Below are 23,088 nucleotides of genomic sequence, written 5' to 3' on the forward strand. Positions count from 1 at the left end.
TGATAATTTCTTATACGTACTTACAGAAAATGTCTATACATATGCAATCTTATGTGTGCATGTGTTTTACATGTACAATATCAAAACAAATATATATATATATTTTACACACCAAAATCAGATTATTTTGCATACCTTTCTATATCATATTATTTTAGTCAGTCATGTGTGTATTTTGTAGAATCTTGTATTTTAGCAACTTTAGATTTATTCCATTCTTTCTAGTAGCTGCATTGTATTCTAAATGATTTCTAAAAAGTTTGAATAGTTCTTTCATTTCAGTATTCTTTTTATAAATAAGCCTGATTATTGACAGATGCATCATCTCCTGCAAAAGAAAGGGTATACTGGCTTTGCTGTTATGGAATTGAAGTCTAACCTTGATTAAATGGCTTGTGTCATCCTGGACAAGCTGTTTGACTTATTTAAATTTCACTTTTCTTATCTGTGACATAAGTATAATACCTATTTTTTAGGCTGTTGGGAAGATTAAATGAGGTGGTAAATTTTAAATGCCTAGTATATAGCACAAGATAGGAGAAAACTACATTACAGAAAGCCCACTCTGTTGAAATTTACTTGGATGATGGTTGGTTTATAGAAATCCTATATTAGTCCCATTATTGAAACAATAGCTTCAGTGTATATGGCAAGACTTTAAGGAATCTTGAAGTCCTCATGGGCATCTCCTTTATTTTATTATACCCTTTGAGACAGCATAGATGGAACTGGAGAGCATTATGCTAAGTGAAATAAGCCAGACGGTGAGGGACAAATACCATATGATCTCACCTTTAACTGGAACATAATCAGCAAAAGAAAAAAGCAAACAAAATATAACCAGAGACATTGAAGTTAAGAACAATCTAGCAATAGCCAAAGGTTGGGGGGGGAGGGACAGTGGGGAGAAGGGTTTACAGGAACTACTATAAAGGACTCATGGACAAAACCAAAAGGGAGGGTGGAAGCAGGGGAGGGAGGTGGGTTTGGCTGGGGTTGGGTAGAGAGGTGGGAGAAAATGCAGACAACTGTAATTGAACAACAATAAAATAATTTAAAAATTAAAAAAAAAGATTTTATGTATTTATTTTTAGAGTGGGGAAGGGAGGGAGAAAGGGAGAGAAACATCAATGTGTTAGTTGCCTCTTCTGTACCCCCTACCAGGGACCTGGCCTGCAATCCAGGCATGTACCCTGACTGGGAATTGAACCAGCAACCCTTTGGTTCACAGGCCCACACTCACTCCACTGAGCCACACCAGCCGGGTGCTAAAGACAGTTTATTTTTGAGAAGTTTGTGTGAATATATTTGAATGTAACATACTTACTGACATAACAGTTACGGTTTGGTATCTGAACTGGCTAGTAGGCTCATTTTAGTGTTCCTTAGTTTGCTTATAATCCTGAATATTGGAAATTAATGAGTAGGAGAAGAGAGCCAGCAGGCTAGGACCATACAGTGCCTACTGAGACCAAAGGAAATATGACCGTGTCTGCCTGTTTCATTCTCCATGTCCCTCTGTTAGTATACTTCTGGCCTTTGGGGAGTCTCTTAGGGCACAAGTCTGAAACACAGAAAGATCACCACCTGGACGCCTGTTAGGGTGGTCTGTTTTCTGTGCAAAGTTTCAGTATAGACTCACGACTTTCTAAATGACAGACAGGAAGAGACATCTGAAGCTGAGCTATAACAGAAATTGATGGTTCCCCCAGAGTATACGTAAATCAAGGAGAGTTTGGGGATTTCTAAATCATGTACTGGATCCAAAAAAATGTTCTTGGCAACAAAGGTTTTTGCTCTATGCCATTCTTCCTATGCACATTTTGGAAAACTTGAACTGTTTTGTTATTTACCATATAAAAAAGAAAAATTTTACTATATTAATATTTATAAGCACTGGGGAATTTTAGGGTCCACCTAGATCCTAGGTATAAAGATACCTAGGGGAAATCAAGAACACTGAATGTAAAACCCTGATTAGAATATGTTGAGGAGAATATAGGGGTGAGAAGATGGAGGCAATAGGCCTACACAAGACTTTTGAAAACATTTGCAATCTGGGGGAGTTTTTTAAAGTCAACTTCCAGTGCCCTTCTCTTGCCCATTTTTCCATACACTAATTTGTTGAAAATACAATACAAATGCCCTCTTATCTGATCCTGTTGGGACTAGTAGTTAATAGTTTAACTGAAAGAGTGAATTGAAGCACAGATTTATGAAAGATGTTTACCTATAGCTCAATATTTTCAGGGAAAGCTGACATTAGGATTGTACAGTCACCAATATTTTGATGTAGTGCCAAGGTTTTTCCTTGAGCATATTCAAGACTTAGGGCCAATGATTGGTGCTTCATGTCTTTCTCCTTTCAACCACAGTAAATTACATACATTTTCATTTACAGTATCATGTTTAAACATAGAATGATAAGGTAAAAACTCCAAAACAACTGGAGTATAAAATTTTGTAGATTCCATCTTTCTAGTTGCTTTGCTCAGTCGAATTATAGAGCATTTTTTCTTAACAGACTCTCCCTTATCAAGTTTACTAAAGACTGCAAATTACTCTTCATAAAATTGACAAATCTCAGTTTACGTCCCTACTCTGTTAATGCAAATACATAACTGTTTTTTGTTGGAGCTGTTGGAGCAGCGGTGTCATGGACATTAGCCACAAGCATTCACTGTGGTAAGAGCATCAGGGAGTTTGCTTTCCAGGTGCACCACAGTGGGTCACCTACGGTGTAGATAAGAGGAGACGTGTAAAGAAAGTGTATCGTATATGGTTGTTGTATTGTGCGTTTAAATCGAAAGATTCAGGTATATTAAAGAACTTCAGGATTCGGATTTCTACTAAAAATATTAACTATGGTTTTATGTTCATACATTAAATATGTTTGTGAAAGAAAAGCAACATTAATTTAAAACAATGTCTAAGAGTAATGAAAACTAATTTTGTCGTCATTCTTTTTTGAGAGACATACCACATTTACAGAAAAATAAATAAAACATACACGTGCAACTTAACTACTAATTGTAAAATGAACTCTATATAACCAATGCCAAGGTCAAGAAATGCATTTGCAAAACCCAGAAGACTCCATGTGCCTCTTTCCAACGTGCTTTTGTAATGATCATTTCTTTGTTTTTCTTTACTGTTTACCACCTATGTATTTATACTTAAACAACATATGGTGTGAACTTTATGTAAATGAATTATTCATTTGCATTCTGTTATTTCTTGCTTTATTTAATCATATTATAATTTTGAGATTCATCAATTTGATGTGTAGCTCTACATCATTAGTTTTCATTACTGTACAGTGTCTCATTGTATAAATTACCATAATTTATCTTACTATGATATTACCGAAAGACACCTGTGTTCTTTCTAGGTTTGCACTATTATACTCAGTGCTACTGTAAACATCCCCGTGTGCATGTTTATTTGAGTTGCGTAGGGCTGCACCATCAACCATCACAAGAACTAGACAGTGACTATTTAAATTTAAGTTAGTCAAGGTTAAATAAAATTAAAAATTTGGTTCCTCACTTGTGTTAATGACATTTCAAGGGTTCAATAACCACATGTGACTTCTAGTGATAGTATCGGACAGCACCATGTATAGAACATTTCCATCACTCCAGAAAGTTCTATTGACCAGCCCAGCCTTAGGGTACGTACCTGAGTGGAATTGTTAGGGCCTGATATAAACTTCAACCTTACCAGATAAGGCCAAACTGGCTTTCAAAGTGGTTGTACTAGTTTATATTCCATTCAACAGGACTTGAGAATCCTCCTCCCAAGTCTTCTACATCCTCAACAACACTTGGCTTAGATATTGTATTAGTTAGCTAGGGTCGCTGTAACAAAGTACCACAAACTGGGCTGTGGAAAAAATAGAAATTTATTGTCTCACAGTTCCGGAGGCTAGAAGTCTGAGATCAGGTCATCAGCAGGCCGCTTGTTTCACAGAGTTGGGAAAGAAGGATCTGTTCCAGGCTTCTCTCCTTGTCAATGGCATCTTCACATTGTCTTCCCTTTGTATGTGTTTTTGGGTCCAAATTTTCCTTTTTGATAAGAATAGCATCATATCAGATTAGAGCCTCCCCTAGTGACATCATTTTGACTTGGTTACCTATCTCCAAATAACATTATATTCTGAGGTCGAGGTTTTGAATCTCAACATAGGAATTTGGAAGGGAGGGGTACAATTCAGCCAATAACAGGTATTCTAGATGTCTTAATATTTGTGAATCTGGTAGAAGTATAATAGCGTTGCATTGTAATATTAATTTAATTTAATTTTTTCTCTTAATTATTAAAGAGGTGGAACACATTTTTCACATATTTATTACCTGTTTGGTAGTTCTCTTTTTTTAAGTGCCTGGCCAAGTTTTCTACCTTTTTTTCCCCTAGTAGGCTGCCTACTTTTGTCATATTGCTTTATAGAAGTTCTCTGGCTATTCTGGACACTGGTGATTTTGGGGTTAGAAGTGTTGCAGTTATGTTCTATTATGTGGTTTGCCTTTAATTTATTTTTTTATCCTCATCTGAAGATATATTTATTGATTTTTGAGAGAGAGAGGGAGAGGGTGGGAGACAGACACACACACACACACACACACACATACACACATCAATCAGTTGCCTCCTGCATGCTCCCCATCATCCAGAGATAGAAACCTTGACCTTTTGGTGTATGGGATGATGCTCCAGCCAACTGAGCCACCCAGCCAGGGTGCTTTTTACTTATTTTTTATTAATAGTTCTTAAATTTAACATATCTAATTTAATAACACTTTCTTTATGATTAGTACTTTTGTGTTTTCTTGAAAAATCCTTCCTTATACTGAAGGTATGAAGATTTTTTTTCTGTATTGTCTTTCAATAGCCTTGTATTTTTGTTTTTCTCATTTAGGTAATTTTTCTACCTGGGATTATTTTTTGTTTATGTTAGGTAGGGATAAACTATTTTTTTCAATATAGAAAACCAATTTTATCAGCATCATTTATTAAATATTTTATTCTTTCCTCATAAATCTGTAATATCATCCTGGCTTTATAAAAAAGTGCCCATAGGTCTGTTAATGCTACCTTATTTTTAAATTTTGCTCTGTTTACCTATTACTATGCCAATATTATACTTTACTTCCAATGCCTTGCAATTAGTCTTTAATCTAATAGGGCAAGTCTTTTTTGCTGGTTCTCTTTCTTCAAGAATTTCTCAGCTACAATTGGCTCTTTGCATTTCCTATTTTTTTATAGCTGTATTTTGTCAGACTAAGTTCCTTTCTATTCCTGGTTTGCTGGTTGGGTAAGAGACTTCTTTTTTTAAATTATAAATAGAAGTTGAATTTGGTCAAACATTTTTCCTGCAGCTGCATGATACTTTTCTGAAAATCCCATACTTCCCAAATGACGTGCTGGGTGCTTCATATATATCATATCTAATCTGAAGGTCAGTTTTGCAAAGTGAGTGTTATTATTTCCATCTTGTAAGTGAAAAGAGCAAAGGTCAGAAAGGCTAAGTAGCCTGCCCAAATTTTTAGGTACTCAGTGAAAGATCTAGAATTCCAATTCAGGTTTCTCTGGCCACTTCATTTACTCATTTGTTAATTTATACATGTATTTATTCAATTAATTGCTATCAAGGAACCATTATGTTCCCTTGAAATGTTTGTAGCTGCTACCTTTCTCTTCTTATCACCTGAGTCTGAATATAAAAAGCTCTAAAGTGTGACCCTAAATCCATCACTTCTCTATTTCTTGTGAACTCAAGTAATTAATTCATCTTTACTTTCTTCTCTTCTTTATTGCCCTATTCATAGAATGGAACAAGAGAGTAGTCCTATGCAAAACATAAATGGAGGGCCCTTCTGTGTGGAAACTAGGTGGCAATGGGGATTTTACAAGGACAAATGGGTCAGATAAAACTGATGTCTATGTTTAGTAGTTGATGTGAAAAATAAAGTTTACCTCAGTAGAATAAGGAAAATGGAGGGATGGGGTGGTCGAAGGAAGAAAAGATGATAAAGGCCTCCATCATCTGCTTAAACATTATTTGAAGCATTGGTGAAAAACTTCTAATGTGTTAGCTAAATTATAAGAGAGGTATCAGGGCTGAATGAGTGCTGGATAGACAAAGCTAAATAAATAAAGCTAGATGAGCACTTTATCCAAACATTGGCTTTTCATCAGGAGACTGCGATGGTTAACAGAGTCAGGTTAGCAGTCAAAAGACCCAGGCGCACTAGTAAACACTATAATCCAGGAAAGCTAGTTTATGGATTATAGACAGAGGCCAATCTGCTTTGTAAACATATTAATTTTATTTTCTGTCAAATATGGTAGCAATGTTATGGGTACATGTACATGATATGGATGTGTATAAAGACTAGTACAGACCTGTTTCTCCCTCAGAAGCACAGCTCTTACAGGAGTCACATACTTAAAGGTGATCTTCATGAATCCAGCCCCACAAATTCCCAACATACTGAGAGGGCAGAGATCCTACACTCAGAAAATTGAATGGTGCTCCCATTCCTTGAAAGTTCACAAAGCATGTAGTAATTTGAAGACCCGGGAAATATCTCTTTTCTATGGTATTTTCCAGAACTGTGCATTGATGTATGAGATGTAGACAAGCTACTAATTTGACTTTACTTCAAAAATTGCTCTTCTTAAGTCTAAACATGTCATGTAGTGAAAATAACTGTATATGGCTCATTGGATACATGTTAATTTACAGCAATAGTTGAACCAAGTAAATTCCCACAGCATTTAAAAAATCTAAGTGATTCAGTTGGCATGAAACCTAATTTTTGAAAAACTTGTACTGAGCAATAAATTACAATACAGTACAATTCACCCCTCTTAAGCATACAGTTCAGTGAGTTTTGGCAGATACCGTCATGAAACTACCACCAAAAGAAAAATATAGATCTTTTTATCACCCCCAACTTTTCTTCTCTTGATCCCGTTCCCTTGTAATCACTGGCTTTTTTTTTTTGGTCTCTATAATTTTGCCTTTCCTAGAATGTCGTACAAATGGAAATACACATGCTTTTGGTTTCTAGCTTCCTTAGCTTAACAGAATGCTTTTGAGGTATATCCATGTTATTGCATATCTCGGCAGCTCATTCATTTTTATTGATGAGTAGTATTTTGTTGGGTGGATTATGGTAATTTATATATTCACTCACAAGTTAATAGACATCAGGATTTTTCCCAGGTTTTTTCTATTGTTAATAAAGTTGCTATGAACATTCGCATAGAGATATTTGTATAAACATATGTTTTCATTTATCTTGGAGTGGGATTGCTATATCATAGGGTACATGCAGGTTTAACTTTATCAGAAACTGACAAAGTGCTTTTCTTTTCTTTGTGTTTTTAGTTTATTTTTTATTGGTGTTCAAGTACAGTTGGCTGTACAGTTTTGCATTCCCAACAACAATGTATGAGCTCCAGGTTCTCCACACCCTTGACAAACTTGGTATTGTGAGTCTTTTAAATTGTTCATTTGATGATTAAGTTGAGCTTGTTTTCATGTGTTTATTGGCCATTTGTATGTTTGCTTTGTTGAAGTGCCTTTAAATCTTTGGCCCTTTCATTTTTAAACTGTCTTACTGAGTTGTACGAGTTTCATATGCGTATATCCTGGATACAAGGCCTTTATCACATATGTGTTTTATAGATATTTTCTCCCCGTATGCTGTTTGTCTTTCCATTTTCTTAGTATCTGTCAAAGGGCAGAAGTTTTTCAATTTTGATGAAGTATAGCTTATCAATTTTTAATGGTTTCAAGCTATTTAAGAAATATTTGTCTAATCTAAGGTTATGAAGATTTTCTCATATGTTTACTTCTAAATTTTGATCCCCTACATTGGGGTCTAATATCTATAGCATGTTAATCTGTTTAGATTCATATTTAATTTCCATTTTTTATTATTTAGTTTTATACCCATGTCACACTGACTAAGCATGATGTTACTTATCCAAATCTAGCTATAAAGATTTGCTCAAAATTTTACTTTATTTCATGGCCTCAATGGCAAAATATTTTTACTTTTTAGTAGATACTATTCTCTCTTGAGTTTTGCTTTGTGTTTTTCTGAGTGGCGTTGCTTTTTAGGTCTCATCACAAAGGGTTTAGATTTTAGATAGTGAAGCACTCGCCCACGGTAAAACTTAGGATACAGGCATCATTTGGCTTCTGAACATCAACTGGTTTGATTGCTGACTTCAGTAGTGATTATTAGCCAGCTGGGTAGGTGTTCACCCAAGACAAACTGGCAAAACCACCTAACAGAGTTAGGTCTGTTACAGTAAGATGTGCTTTTAAATTGTCATGTAAAAGCACTGTCTTCATCAGTGGGATGGAATAAGTGACCAATCTATATTTTTTCAGTCATGAGGAGCTGTTTGGCACCCTATTTATGATTGATTTTAGCGTTAAGTTATTACCTACTTAGATGGGTGTCTCGGAGGGGCGCGAGAAAGACCCTGCGCTTCTAATTGAGTCTGTATCTCAGATCGTGTCCTTGGATCATGATGGTCAAGACACTAGAGACCAAGACACTAGACACTAGAGAAAATCACTAAACTCAAGACAATAATGTTTTCAATTTTAATTATTGTAAGATTTGATCTAGGGCTTTGTCTTCTCTTTTAACAACAGCATCCACCAGCCAGTGTACCAGTAACACGTCAGCCCTGACAATTGCTGATGCCGACCTGAATGGTCTGCGTAGCCTGATATTTTCACACACTCCCGTCTTCCAGAGAGAGTATATGCTTTCAAGAGAACCGAAACTTTATGGATAGTTCCTGGTTGGAGTTCTGCTTTACGTCCACCCTCTTGTCCACGAGAACACATTGTCATTAACAATGATAAACATGCATCTATATTAGCACTTCCTGAGATTTAATTCTTGAATTATAGAGAATACTAATAGGGTAGTGCTGGCTTTCTTCATCACTGAGTGACAGATGCAAACAGTATCCTCTAGTCCAACACCCTTCAAGGTGGTTTGCAGTCCTTGGCACAGTAGGCCTGAGGGGGACATCTAGTCAGAAACAGTGAGTGAAGAATTCCCTGATCATATACCACCCATTCAGCCTGACCCTGGCCACAGCTTTCTGTTTCATAGAAACTATGAGAAATATAGTCATTTTTATATGTGGTGACTCAGTTAAACAAAAAATGAATTTCAACATATTCCAAGCATGTATGATAAATGCAGACATTTAACACTACATAAACCTGGAAAAATGCAGATGATAATTTTTTTTAATATATATACTGTGAATAATACCACCATTTTCTTTCTTTCATGTCTTTAAGAGTAATAAAAGTGAAAATGATAACTGTTTTGAGTGCCTACATCTCCTCGGTTCTCAAATTATTCCTCGCACCCCGCACCGCTCTCTATTTCCTCATCTGCTGTTGAGCGCTGGCACCCTTCTGGCCGCAGCTGTTCCACAGAAGCCTTTATGCAGCCTTTGCTGTGTCTACCACCATGGTGTTACCTCATTCCCACTGCTGATAATTGTTTCAGCACTTCCTAGAAAACAGAAAGTTTTTCAGATATTCATTGCTCAGTGCTAGGAGGAACTAAAAAAGTTTTGAATAACTTTTTAATCTTCTTATATAACTCACTCAATTTCTTGCTGTGTTTTGACATAACTGAAAGCTTAAAAAGTGATTTTATGTTTCAAATCTGTAATTAATTACAGAAAAAAAATGATCTTATTGAAATGGATCTGAGATTGACTCCGAATGGCTATTACTTCACCACTTGCCAATTTCTCAGCATTGATGAATCTGGTCTGCATTATATAGGTTGGCCTCACTTTCAAACACCCCAAATTCATACAACAGACAGGCTAGGACATCATATATTTTAGGTAACTTTCTTTAAAGAGAAACTTATCACTAAATTCACTTACAAGAGGAGCTGCCATTAGGTGATTGAACTGTGACCCAATTTTTAAGAACAATATTTGCAAGCAATTTTTTTAAAGTATGCCTAAATCAGGCCTGGGATTCTAAAAAGATGGTGACAGCAGAAGCAGCATAGTTTTTTAGATGTCCTCAAATTCCCACATATTAACAACTAAGGCAATTATTTAGCAAAACCAAAAACGAGTGGACAATATTTATAACAAAACTGGTGACAGAGTATTACCACAAAGCCCCCAAACGCTGTCTAATAGGATAAGCCAGCAATAGTCACAAGGCCTGCTTGCTATCAGTGTCTGAACCGCAGAAAGCAGAGGGATGCTCAGTGTGGCATCTGCGAAACAGAGAACAGATTAGCAGCCAATAGGTATGTACTAGAAGGCCCTGGCCAATCTAAGAACAGCAGCTGAAACTGGGAGGATTTTGTTCATTCCGGTAGCAAGAGTGCAAGGGGCTTATGGCAAATTCTAAACATGAGAGCAGTCTAACCCTTGCAAAATCTCAAAACTGAGCTTTTAGAGTTTCTTTCTGGGAGCAGATAAGCTGTAGGGCCAACACTAAGAATGGTAAGGATGGCAGAGAGAAAGGAAAAAGAAAGTTCAACTAAGAGTGGGAGCCATGAAAGACATGGAGGAAAGTTAAATGCATATTACTAAGTGAAAGAAGGCAACAGGAAATGATTCCAGCATCATGATATTCTGGAAAACAAAACTGTGGAGATGGTAAAAAGGACCAGTAGTTGCAGGGGGCTAGGGTGCAGTGAGGGGTGAATAGGAAGTGCACAGAAGAATTTTAAGGCAGTGAAACTACTCTGTATGATATTATAATGATGGATAAATGTCATTATACATTTATTTAAGCTCATAGAATGTACGATACCAAGAGTGAACACTAATGTAAGTATGGTGTCAATGAAGGTTCATCCTTTGTGATAATTGTATGGCTCTGGTGGAGAATGTTGGTAACTGAGGAGGCTCGGCATGAATGGGGGTAGGGAATACATGGGGAATTTCTGTACCTCCCACTCCATTTTGCTGTGAGTCTAAAACTGCTAAAAAGAAGTCTATTTAAAAGTGGATTTGCTTGTTTTCAATTACACTGTAAAACATGGCCAAAATAGTGATTTAAGTAATGGTTCTATGGGGCAGAATTCTGGGCAGTCTTGTCTGGTTCTCTGTTCTGAGTCTGAAACCAAGGTATCAGGTGTCTGGGCTTTTATTGGGAGTTTCTAGGAAGAATTCACTTCTGTGTTCATTCAGGCTGTGGGCAGCGCTCGGTACCATGTGGTGGTAGGACTGAGGTTCCCATTTCCTTGCCATCCATTCCAAGAATCATTTTCAGCTTCTAGGGCCTGCCTGCATTCCCTAGTTTTCCCTAGTTCAGGCCCTCTTCATCTTAAATGCATCTATGCCAGTAACAGTGTTATTTTTTTTAAGATTTTATTTATTTATTTTTATATAGGAGGAAGGGAGGAAGAGAGGGAGAGAAATGTCAATATGTAGTTGCCTCTCACCACCCCTACCCCGCCACTGGTGTGAGCCCTGACTTGGAATCGAACTGGCAACCTTTTGGTTCACGGGCCAGCATTCAATCCACTGGGCCACACCAGCCAGGGCCAGTGACAATGGTCTTTTCATGTGAGTTGAGTCCTTCTTCTGTCTCACATTTGTCTGAGCTCTGGTTCTGCCGTATCTCTCTTGCCTCCAGCTGGAGAAAGTCCTCTGCTTTTATGGGCTCACAGGTTTAGATTAGGTTTAGACAGACAATCCAGGATATCTCCTTGGATTTTATATTATGGTCCATAACCTTGATTATATCTAGAGAGTCCCTTTTGCTATGGAACATTCATGTGCACAGGTTCCAGGAATTAGGATGAAGACATTTTAGAGGACCATTTAGCCTCCCCACCGGAGGAGGGACTCAGAGCCAGGAAATCTCAGGAAGCAAGGTGCTGCACGAAAATGACAGAAGAGGGAGCTCTGTGACATTGGAAAAGTTGTCATCAACTATTTGTGCTTTTAGTTGTCCCCCTAAAAGTGCAAAGAAACCAATTTTACATAAAAACAGGCAACAGCAAAGCATAGACATAGTCCTTTATTTACAAACAAGCTTAAGACTTAGACGTATGACGCAACTTGGGAAAGAACAATATTCATCAAAATGAGAAAAATTCAGAAAAGAGGTAACAGAACTGAGGTGTTAGGAATAAAAGAGAAAAATCCACATGAGAGTAAACACAAGTGAGAGCTTTAAGAGAAATGGAAGGTGGAAAAGGACAACATAGTAAATATAAAAAGTGAAGAAATTTAAAGGATTAGAGAGAAATTTAAAAACATTGAGAGTAGGTAATGAAGATTCAACATAAGTTAATTAACGTTTCTGGAAAAAATGAAAAACAAAGCAAAGAAACAGAAAAAAACACCACTAACAACAGTCACTTAAGAAAATTTTACTAAAAATATGAATATTTGAAATTATATATTAAGAGCACCCTGCATACCTAAGAATATCAACCAAGAACGACCAACATTAAGATATATTCTAGTAAAATTACTGCACTTTAAATAAAAACCAATTGAGCATCTGGGCAAGACCAGCAAGTGGTTAATAAGGGAAAGAAAGTGACATCACCATCTGACCTTTTTTGATAGCAGAATTTTATGCTTACAGAAAATGCAGTAACATGTTTAAGATTCTCAAGGAAAGAAATTTTAGCCAAGGATTTTATATTTAGCAAATTAAGCTTCAAATACGAAGAATATAGATAAACTGTGAATAATATACAAGAACTCAGGGAAATAGTTCTCAAGATTCCTCCCTGAATGTTTTTAACTACCAAAATGACAGAGAAACATCACTATAAGGCCATGTGGTGGTGTTAAATGTATAGTTACTTAAAGAACTCAGACTAAATAATATTGAAGGGGAGAAAGTATGGTATATAATGGCTATTTGTTCAGAAAAAAATACAATCCAACTACTACAAAATAGAAATAGAATGAAAAGCACATATGCAAAAAATTAAGCCATTCCCAGTAATTACTGTATAAGAGATAGTAGTAGTAATATTGTTATCCTGAGACCATTTTTTGTACAATGTGGACAGAGTAAAATGGATATATATGGGATAGTCTGCCATTTCTTGTGTCCTTGAGACATAGGACCATTGGTATAGATGAAAGAGATAGGGAAACAATATGAGAGGTTAAGTGGAAAACTCTGTAGTCCTAAATATGAATTTGAATAGGAAGTATCAATATGATTTTATCTTAAAACATGAAATTATCTCAAAGAGTTCCTAAAAGAAGTGACACTCAATGACTGCATTACCATATCCCAAGTCTTACTTTTCCAAGTGTAGACTGTGGCATTACAGCCCTGATATTCAGTCCAGAGACTTGATCAGCATACTTATCCCTTAAAATCCTCCACTCCTTCCTCATCCACACTATTAAGCCATTCAGTCTGTAAATCCTATTAATTCTACCTTTCAAGAGTTTCTCAAATCCATCTTCTCCTCTCCCTCTGAACAACGGATGTCATCGTCTCTCACCTGGAATGCTGCAGTGGTCTCCCAACTGGTCTCCTTGCCACTGTGCAATCCATTCCTTACACTGCCAAGTCATCTCTATACACATGTCATCACATCACTCCAGTGGCTTCCTGGAGCCCTAAGAAAGGCTGCCATGGCCTGCAAGTTAGAGCCCTTGGCTAAGCCTTGAGTTCTCAGGGGCACCATTCTCCTTCCAGCTCTCTGCTTCTCTCGCCCTCCTGGTGTTCACTTGACTACAGAAACAGGCCAGAGTCCTAAGGGTCATCACCTTATTTTCTCTTCCTAAAAGTCATTTTCCTCTTCCTACTACATCATACTCTTCCATCACGTTTCAGCTTAAATATCACCTTCTCCAGGAGAATATTCCTGATCCCCACCCTAGACTGGAGATGAACTCTCAAGTGCATACACAGCACGCCATGCTCCTCAGTAACACTGGGTATTTGTACTCACAATTTCAATGCCATTTTTTCCCCATCAACATGGAAGTTCCGTGAAGAGAGAAATCTGTCTACCTATTTTCCTACATCATCCCCATTTCCTAGCATGTAGTGGATATTGATTAAATATTTATCCAGTAGATGAGAGAATGTTTAAATAGACTGAATTAGAATATAAAAGAAGCTGCTATCTTATTTGCTCTAATCTTTGCATTTATTAAAACCAAGTGGGGTGTCATCTGTTTTTATGTTTCTAAGAATATTATTTATAGGATGTTCTCACAGTCCATAGCCATTAATCTATCACTATTGAACTAAAACTCTTCCAGGCAGGTTATTTATCTGCAAAATATTTCTTTCTTTCCATCTTCACTTATAAATACAATAAAAGCTGATTATCTTGTTCCCCCAATTAGTAATGCTTTTATGCTCTGCTTTGAACCACAAACTGGTTAAACCACAGGGGAGAAAAAGGTCTATTACCACAGATTTTACTAAAATATAAGCAAAACTACTAAGTCATATCTCAGAGTCAGTCCAGTTTTCTACATTTTCTATATTTGAGGTGAACAGAAATATTCAGAGTAATGACCCTATAGTCCTCTGAAGTCCCAAATCATGAAAAAAATGGATTTAATTATCTTGACACAAAAGTGGATAAATATCTTTTAGGAAGACTTTCAATAACAAAGGATAAAGCAAAACACAAAAATGAAGTAAGTTAATTATTTGGCTAGTAACTAAGTTAACCATAAAAATGAGAACATGTTACTTCTGAGAACCCTGGGAACTTGAAATCGCCCTAAATGCTTTATATGCATTTATTTTCTCATATAAATCTTATAGAGAGGTGTGAACTATCCATGGTTTCTGCCATCCAACTGAGGATTTCTTAATGAACCACTGATTTAATTTCTGAAAAATCATATAGGATTAAAATTCACTTTGCTGTGAAGTAGGTGTGTTAAAGAGATGTGAGCCCTCTCTTGCTAAATATATATTGGTTGTTATTTAATCTTTCCTTCAGTTAGATTAGGAATGTAAGCAATTATTATCTTTTGAGTTTGGCCACCTGTTTTTTAAAACTTCCTTGACATTTATCAATTATAACTCTCGATGCATTTGTTTGCTTTTGGATAAAGTGGTTTAAATAACTTTACACCAAATCCTTACTGTTTTACCTTGTAATGTTAACTTGAGCACAGCTTATGTCAGAAGTGAAAAGGAGCTAGGGCTGACTGCAGAAGCCAACACTAGGGAAGGGCAGGGACGCAGGGAACTTCCTGACTGCAGACTACTGTGAAAGAGCAGCCTCCTGGACTAGATGGGATGGAAGCTTCCAGATAGGTATGAGGAGTCCAGCCTCAAGGAATCCAGCAAACGTAGAGGTGGAGGAGAAGATTTTTTATAGAGAGATCTATCTTAAGCTCAGGTTAGCCCCCAAAATTTATGAAACAAAATACAAATTCCTCAAAGGTGGTGGAGGCAGCCTGTGGGACTCAAGGGATGTATTTCATCTGATTTCCTACTTTCCAAACAGCTTAACTGAATTCCACTTTGAAGGTGAGAGTAAACCATAGTTTCAACCAGAAGAAGACCTAGGTTTTGTGGGGCCTGGTACTGATATATTTTAAGGGTCCTTTTTTTAAAAAAACAGAATACAAAGTTACAAATATTAACTTACTAGGGTTCCTTGGAAATGACCTTGGAAGACTTGAAAGGGACCTGTGTAAGTGAGAAGCTCTGAGGGTTGAGCTTCTCAGCTTTGGGATGAAGATGCTCCAGGTTTAACTGTACCATGTGGTTGCTTGATGTGACCTCTGACCTTGCTTTGGTCTTAGCACCATGAGTGATTCGTCTGATACTGGTTCTTGTCCATCCAACTATGCCTGCATATTAGGATAGAGTTTGCCTCAACTCCAGCCTGCAGAGCTGTCTCCTTCTCAGGTACCCCCAACAAGCCCACTTCCAGTATGCTCCAAACAGGCAGAGAGGAGGTGGAGAGATCACTTAGGACACTTCTGCAATAATTTGGGTGAGGAGAGTTTGAAGTGCAGTGGAACAGAGAGAAAAGGGAGAAATGAGAGGGGACTAGATCAGTTACAAGGAGTGGGAAAAGAAAAATAATACATAATGTCAATACCAATTAATGTGGAAAAGTTGCTGATTTGGTCCTGCATATTTAGACTCACTGAAAATATGACCGACAGTAAAATTGCGTTAAGTACAAAAAGACTCAAATTCTGTTCACTTTATTCATCGTATCTGTGGGGTTCAGGAAGAGTTATTGGAAATTAACTCTTCCTGAGGTACAAACAGATTTTTTTTAGAATCAAGATTATAATCAAAATATTTCTTAGCAAAGAAGCTGGGCATGTTGCCCATCACTGGCACAGCCTTTCAAGCTAGAAAAAGTAACACTGAGTGCCTACCTAGATGAAAGGCAATGCATTAAAGATGTAAAGGGTACAGACTCTGGGGCCAGACTTCCTGAGGTCAGATCCCTGCTCTGCCACTCAGGAGCTGTATGACCAAGGGCAAGTTACTTATGTTCTTATTTCTCAGTTTTCCCATCTGCGCAAATAGTGTATACCTCATAGTGTTGTTCTGAGGATCGAGTTACTGTCTATAAAATAATGTTTAGAATTGCACCTATCATGTACAGAGTAAGTGGTATCTAAGTATTACACAAGTAAGTTTTCTCAGATCCCTCCTAACTGTGAGATTATTCAATTCTATAGAATAATCTCTTCTTCCCAGTCTCCACCATTTTATTATTTTGCCTTCATTTAATTCTGTATTAAGACAAACAGTTTGAAAAACACCATGTATGTCGGTGGACCTTATTAAAGGACAAAAACTGCTCAGTGCTCACTCATGCTTCCACCCAGGCCACTTACTTCCTTTAATGAGGCAGCAGCATGTGCAGCTCCTTTGGGACAGTGCTCCCCCGTCAGGATGCTGCCTGCCCTGGTGTTTAGCCTAGAAAGGCATCTCCTCCACCCACTCCATCCTTCCTTAATCCCATCTTCAGCAGTTTGTGAACTCCTTTAATCCTTCCTGATTTTTCGAGGTTTTTGGTGAAGTTTGAAGCCTTTTCTAACCTTTTGATCTATACACCTCTGTGTTACAAAATAAAGTTTTTTTTGGATCCACAAGTCTGGTATGTAAAGTACATGAGAATTCCTTAGAAAATGCACTTACTATTCTTTGCTTTCACCTGAAATTCGGTTCCTTCATAGTTAATAAGAGGAAAATGGTATCTGTCATGGTTCACGCCTCCTGCTTGCTAAAAGGGCTGTTGACTCATTGGTTGGAAATTCCAGGGTGTATGGCTTCGAAAGAATATTTAATACTTGCAAGATTCTAGGTACCAATTGGCTTGTGGTATTATTTTATATAATTATAAATTATTTTTATATGCCTTCTTAGGGCAACTTAGCTTTTCAGAAAACATCTGAGAAACTTTTTTGTTTGTCAAAATTCTATTTGGCTCAAATAATTTTTATTGACACATTTACTTATGACCTCACACTCCTAAGTATGTTAATATTTTTCTAATATGTTCAGGCTAAGAAAGCACCATGAGGCAAAGGCAGTGGGCCTGCAAACTCATGGATGTCCATGATAAGAGAAAGCAGACTACACATGGGAGTTAATAACAATTATAAAATAATAATAACAGCATTAATGGCATGCCTGATGTATGCCACGTGCCAAGCTAAGCATTTCTTTATGATGTGTTACTTGTAAACAGAGGTCAACGACACTCTAAGGTAATATCTGAATTTTAAAGATAACTTTTAACCAAAGTATTTCATAGTAAGGTTATACTAGTAAATAAGATCATATGGCATATGCTGCTCTATGATCTGCATCACTTTTGCGGTTCACATGTGGTCGACGACTCTGCATGTCCGTATCTCAGGGACTAACATTTGTATAATACTTCTGACTTTTACCTTTTCCATCAAACATGCTTAAAATAATAAAGAATACATAATTTGACAAACTTACTTATGCAGACAGATATAGAGCTGGCTATAGATGCACATATAGAGACATAGATAAAAATATTTTATGTTCCATAGCCTTTATGAAAGGATTTAGGGTGGCAGTAATTTGAACAAAGAACTAAAAACAACATAAAAGGAGTAATTATTAGTTACTTCATTTTAAAACATACCCTTTTGTAAGTAAATAATTTCATAGTTTGTTAATTAAAATTTCAAATTGTGTACCATTATTCGTATAAAAGCCACGAGTATCCATCAGAACAATCAGTAAGGTATTACATGTGCATGCTTACTCATATGCATACACACTGTACTTCACAAATGCGTATGTCTTGTCTAACCTGATATGTAGCTCTGGGACTCCGTCAGGAAAAAAACGTAAATTGTGAAATCCATGCTTTTCCTCAATGTTATATAAGAACACTTTCTTTCTCAGTCCAATCATTATGAACATAAAATGATAAAAAGCCAAAAGACTTCAGAGGATCCAAGATGGCAGAGAAGTGGAACTATACTAACCTCCTCCCAGGACGAATCTGGAATTACAACTAAACTGTAGAGAAAGCATCCTGAATGACCAACTGAACGCTAGCTGGAGAGAAGCCTTACAACCACGGACAGCAGAAGAAAACACTTCACCACACCAAGTTTGGTAAGGAGTGTGGAGAGACACAAGAGGGCTGCCTGGGCTCCCACGGGGAAGCAGCTAAAGTGCCAGAGGGATATTTCAGCAGCACAGGGGTTCCCACTGAGCAGTGTGGGGACTGAACCCCAAGCTGGGCTCCCCAGCCTACAGCACTAGGGCCAGAAAGGAACCCAGATAACTTCCAACTGTGAAATGCAGCAGGGGTTCTGTCTGCCAAGGAGAAAAGACCAGAGAAGCAGAGAGCCTCACAGAGAGCCAACACAAAATTTTGTTGGCAGCCACTTACCCTGGGTGCCAGAAGAGGAAGGGCAGAGTGGACTAGAGATGCTTGAGGAGAGTCTGGGGTTGGTGTCTCTGGGGAGAGAACTGAAGGACCAGCTGCCAGGATCCATTGCTGAGTCATTGACCATAGTGCAGAAGCTACTCTCTCAGGCAGAGCGCTCCTCTCTGAATGGCACCAGCCTGAGGGGAAGCAAGAGCCCTGCTCAAAGGAATTACTCTGCCCCAGGTTGTGGAGCTTAATCCTGGCTGCTGATTACAGCTTGATTAGTTTAACAGCTGATCAGTGTAATAGTTGATTACTTTAACAGCTCAGGTAGAAAATACAAAGAAGCAGCCAAAATGGGAAGACAAAGAAATAGACCCCAAATGAAAGACAAAGAAAATTTTCTGAAAGAACTAGATGAAATGGAAGTAAGCAATTCATCAGATGGACAGTTTAGAGTAATGATTATAAGGGTACTCAAAAATATGCAAAAAGACATAGAAACCATAAAAAAGGACCAGTCAGAAAGAAAGAATGCAATATCTGAAATAAATAATATAGTGGAAGGAATAAACTGTAGGTTAGGGAAGCAGAGGATCAAATCAGTATTTTGGAAGACAAGGTAGAAAAAAACACCCAGGCAGAGCAGCAAAAAGAAAAATGAATAAAAAAAATACGGTTAGTTTAAACACTTTGGACAACATGAAGCAAAACGACATTCACATCATGGGAATAACAGAAGGAGAAGAGAGTGAACAAACAGTCAAGAACCTATTTGAAGAAATAATGACTGAAAAATTCCATAATCTGGTGAAGGAAAAATATACATAAGTTGAGGAAACTCAGAGAGTCCCAGGCAAGTTAGACCCCAAGAGGCCTACTCTGAGACACATCAAAATTAAAAGGACAAGGTTAAAGGACAAGGAGAGAATCGTAACAGCCACAAGAGGTAGTTACCTACAAGGACACACCAATTAGACTTACATCTCATTACTCATCAGAATCATTTCAGGGTAGAAGGGAGAGGCATGAAATATACAAGGTGATGAAAATCTGGGACCTACAACCAAGGCTTCTTTACCCAGCAAGGCTATCATTTAAAACTGAAGGAGAAATAAGGAGCTTCCCAGACAAGAAAAAGCTAAAGGAGTTTGTTAATACCAAACCAGTACTGCAACAAATAGTAAAGGGCTTGCTTTAAGAAAGAAGAAAAAGAAAAAGAAAAAAAACCTGAGGAAAACAGTCTAACAATAAAATGGCACTACATATGTATTTATCAATAATCACCTTAAATGTAAATGGCTTAAACGCTCCAACCAAAAGACATAGGGTCCCTGAATGGATAAGAAAACAAGATCCACATATATGCTGCCCCAAGAGACCCATCTCAGATCAAAAGATACACATAGACTAAAAGTGAAGGGTTGGAAAAAGGTATTTCATGCAAGTGGAAAGGAAAAAAAGCTGGGGTAGCAGTACGTATATCTGACAAAATAGGCTTTAAAATCAAGGCTGTAGTAAGAGACAGAGAAGGACACTACTTAATGATAAAGGGAACAATCCCACAGGAGGATATAACCCTAGTAAACCCTAGTATGAGAGTCAGAGGCCCCACATACATGAGAAGTCCAGAGACAAAAAGAACACGGGTATATACGACATTCTGAGTAAGGGATGAGGTAAGGTGTCTTGGATTTCAGAAGGTCACCGCAGGGAAGGCACACATTCAGAAATTATTAGTTCGCTCTGCCATACAGATAGGTTAAAAGTCATTTTTGGTTATAGCTCTTATCATGGGCCTGCCTTCTAATTTAAATTCTTCTAGATAGTTAAGGTAGTGGGCGGATGTTTCTCTTGAACCCCCAGGGTCTCATTTGCATTTAGTTCAAAATAATCAGCACACCACCGAGGCACATTTGGGGTGACTTGTTCTGAGCACCTACACTTCATAAATACAGGATACACTCCCCCCCCAAATTTAACTCTCTGACAGCAGAGGTAATTATGTAGTATGGTTGGTACACATTAGTTATTGATGGTAAGTGACATTCTAACTGTACAGTGAAAAAATAGGTTCTTGAGCCCTGGCTGGTGTGGCTCAGTGGACTGAGCTTCAGACTGTGAACCAGTGTTGCCAGTTCAATTCCCTGTTGGGGCACATGCCTCAGTTGCAGGCCAGGTCCCCATTTGGGGACACACAAGAGGCAACCATACATTGATGTTTCTCTCCCTCTCTTTCTCCCTCCCTTCCCCTCTCTAAAAAAAAGTAAATAAAATCTTTTAAAAAATAGGTTCTTGATATGGAATACAATACTTTGGGAAACTCCTAAAAAATGTCAAACACAAGACGCTCTTATTTTTCTTTTCAAACCCTTTTCTTTGTATTACTTTTCATCGACTTTCAGATTCCTAAGGCATTTTATACCTGGTCTTGTACTTGGTACTGGAGTATGAAGATGAGTTCAGATTTTAAGAGCCCACGTGTACAAGGAGGGTCAGGGAAATATTAATACACAATTGGGGGTTGAAGAGAAAAGAGCAGAACAAAGTTTAAGAACAATGCTAGCGAGGCTGAAACACAGAATATGCTGAAGATAAAAAAAACACTAAGACAATGAAAATTCCTTTTTAGCCATGTTGATGTACAAAGCAAGAAAAAAAAAAGAGAGACAATCTGTTGTTTTGGGCACATGGTACAAATGCAAGAGATGGTATTGGGGAAAGAGAATGTATTTAATAGCTACTTAGCTTTCATTTTGTTTATTAAGCAGAACATCTTCAAACTGGAAAGCATTGAACAATTATGATTAAGAAGGATTTGAAATCCATAATAGATGAGGGATCAAATTACTTTAAGCGGAATTTCACAAGTCACCCATTTCACAGTAACCCTGCGAAGTAACTACTATCCCTTCCCTGCCTCCCCCATCCATTCTATAACGAAGAAAGCTGTGGCTCAGAGAGGTGACACAGCTCCTTCTCAGCAGAGCCAGGATTCCCAATGAAGCCTGTCTTTCTTCAAAACTATGTTCTTCCCCACATTTCCCATGGCTCCCCAGAGCTGCCCCGAGTCCAGATCCCTAAGGACTCAGTTCTCAGCAACCCTAGATTTATTCTTAATTTTTCTATACTTGGGACTTGGAATTATATGAGCTCAAAAGCGTCAGAACAGAACTCCTTGGGCTGAAGTCCCAATACTTGAGTCCTGAAGCTTGAATCTCTTAAACTGGAATCTTTATCTCTTTGAGAGTTACCTAATTTTTACATTTCAGCCCTAAGGTGGAAGACATAAGTGCTGAACTGAGAACAGCGGTAGAATCCAGACTCCAGCGTCTAACCCCGAGCCTTCCACCTTCAGTTAAACTGAGCCAGGAATCGGAAGGCCCTTGTGGAAGGGATCTCCTGTACATTCCCGCTGTAATGGACATCTTTCTGTTTTCTCTGGATTATTGATTTATACAAGTGTGGTTCTCTCTGCCTGGAGGGCCACTTCTCTTCTTTCCTCTCTGCTAACTTCTACCTCCTTCTTGGAATAAGAAACATCCATTCAGAAGGCTTTCCCTGACCCATAGACTGTATTGAAAAGTATTTGTTATTCATTTATGTAATGTATGACACCTTTCCTTTGATAACATTTAGTGCTCTGCAGTCTTTTGTTTACTTCTCTCTTTTCTGCCATACTTAAGTGTCTTTTTCTGCTGTATTCATCACGTGCCTAGCGCAGTGCTTAGAACTGTAAATATTTGAACCAATAAATTAATGAATAAATACACAAAAGATTGAATGAACGAATGAACTGTTAAGATTCTGATGGTGGATGTGAGATTTGATGGTGGCATCTAAAATCATACTTCATCAGCAAAGAAAGGCATACCACGACTTTTATTTCTGAATAAATTAAACAATGCCCTGCATTGTCCAACCTTCTCTTTCTTTACATCTGTGCTCTCTTAAACATGCCAGGCTCACATGGACTGAAATCTGCATGGTGAACAGTTGGATCTAGCGCCTGTGTTAGAAGTTGAGAGCATGTTCCAGAGCCATTATTTTAATCCACTTCTTCGGCAACATTATCTCTAATAGTCAGCAGCTTTGGCTTGTGCTATATGCACAGTTTTAGTAATTCTGAATGTTTCTGTGACATCACACCCTCCTTCTCACCCTCAGAATCAGAGTGGTTCATTCTAAGTCTCATGTGAGTTGC

General features: G+C 37.7%; 1 protein-coding gene across 2 annotated transcripts in view; it reads left to right on the forward strand.

The window, feature by feature from the left end:
• The window catches only part of TRPC6 (transient receptor potential cation channel subfamily C member 6), a 116,385-nt gene that overhangs the window by 42,654 nt on the left and 50,643 nt on the right, over positions 1-23,088 (forward strand). Inside the window, exon 1 of one of the 2 annotated variants that reach the window (XM_053925727.1) lies at positions 7,460-7,500. The exons of the other annotated variant lie outside the window; for it this stretch is intronic. Coding sequence (XP_053781702.1) covers positions 7,460-7,500 — 41 coding nt within the window. Of the gene's footprint in view, positions 1-7,459; positions 7,501-23,088 lie in introns of those variants that run through there. 2 annotated transcript variants of the gene reach the window in all.

Source organism: Desmodus rotundus, chromosome 5 (genome assembly GCF_022682495.2).
Source record: "Desmodus rotundus isolate HL8 chromosome 5, HLdesRot8A.1, whole genome shotgun sequence".
Taxonomy (NCBI): Eukaryota; Metazoa; Chordata; class Mammalia; order Chiroptera; family Phyllostomidae; genus Desmodus; species Desmodus rotundus.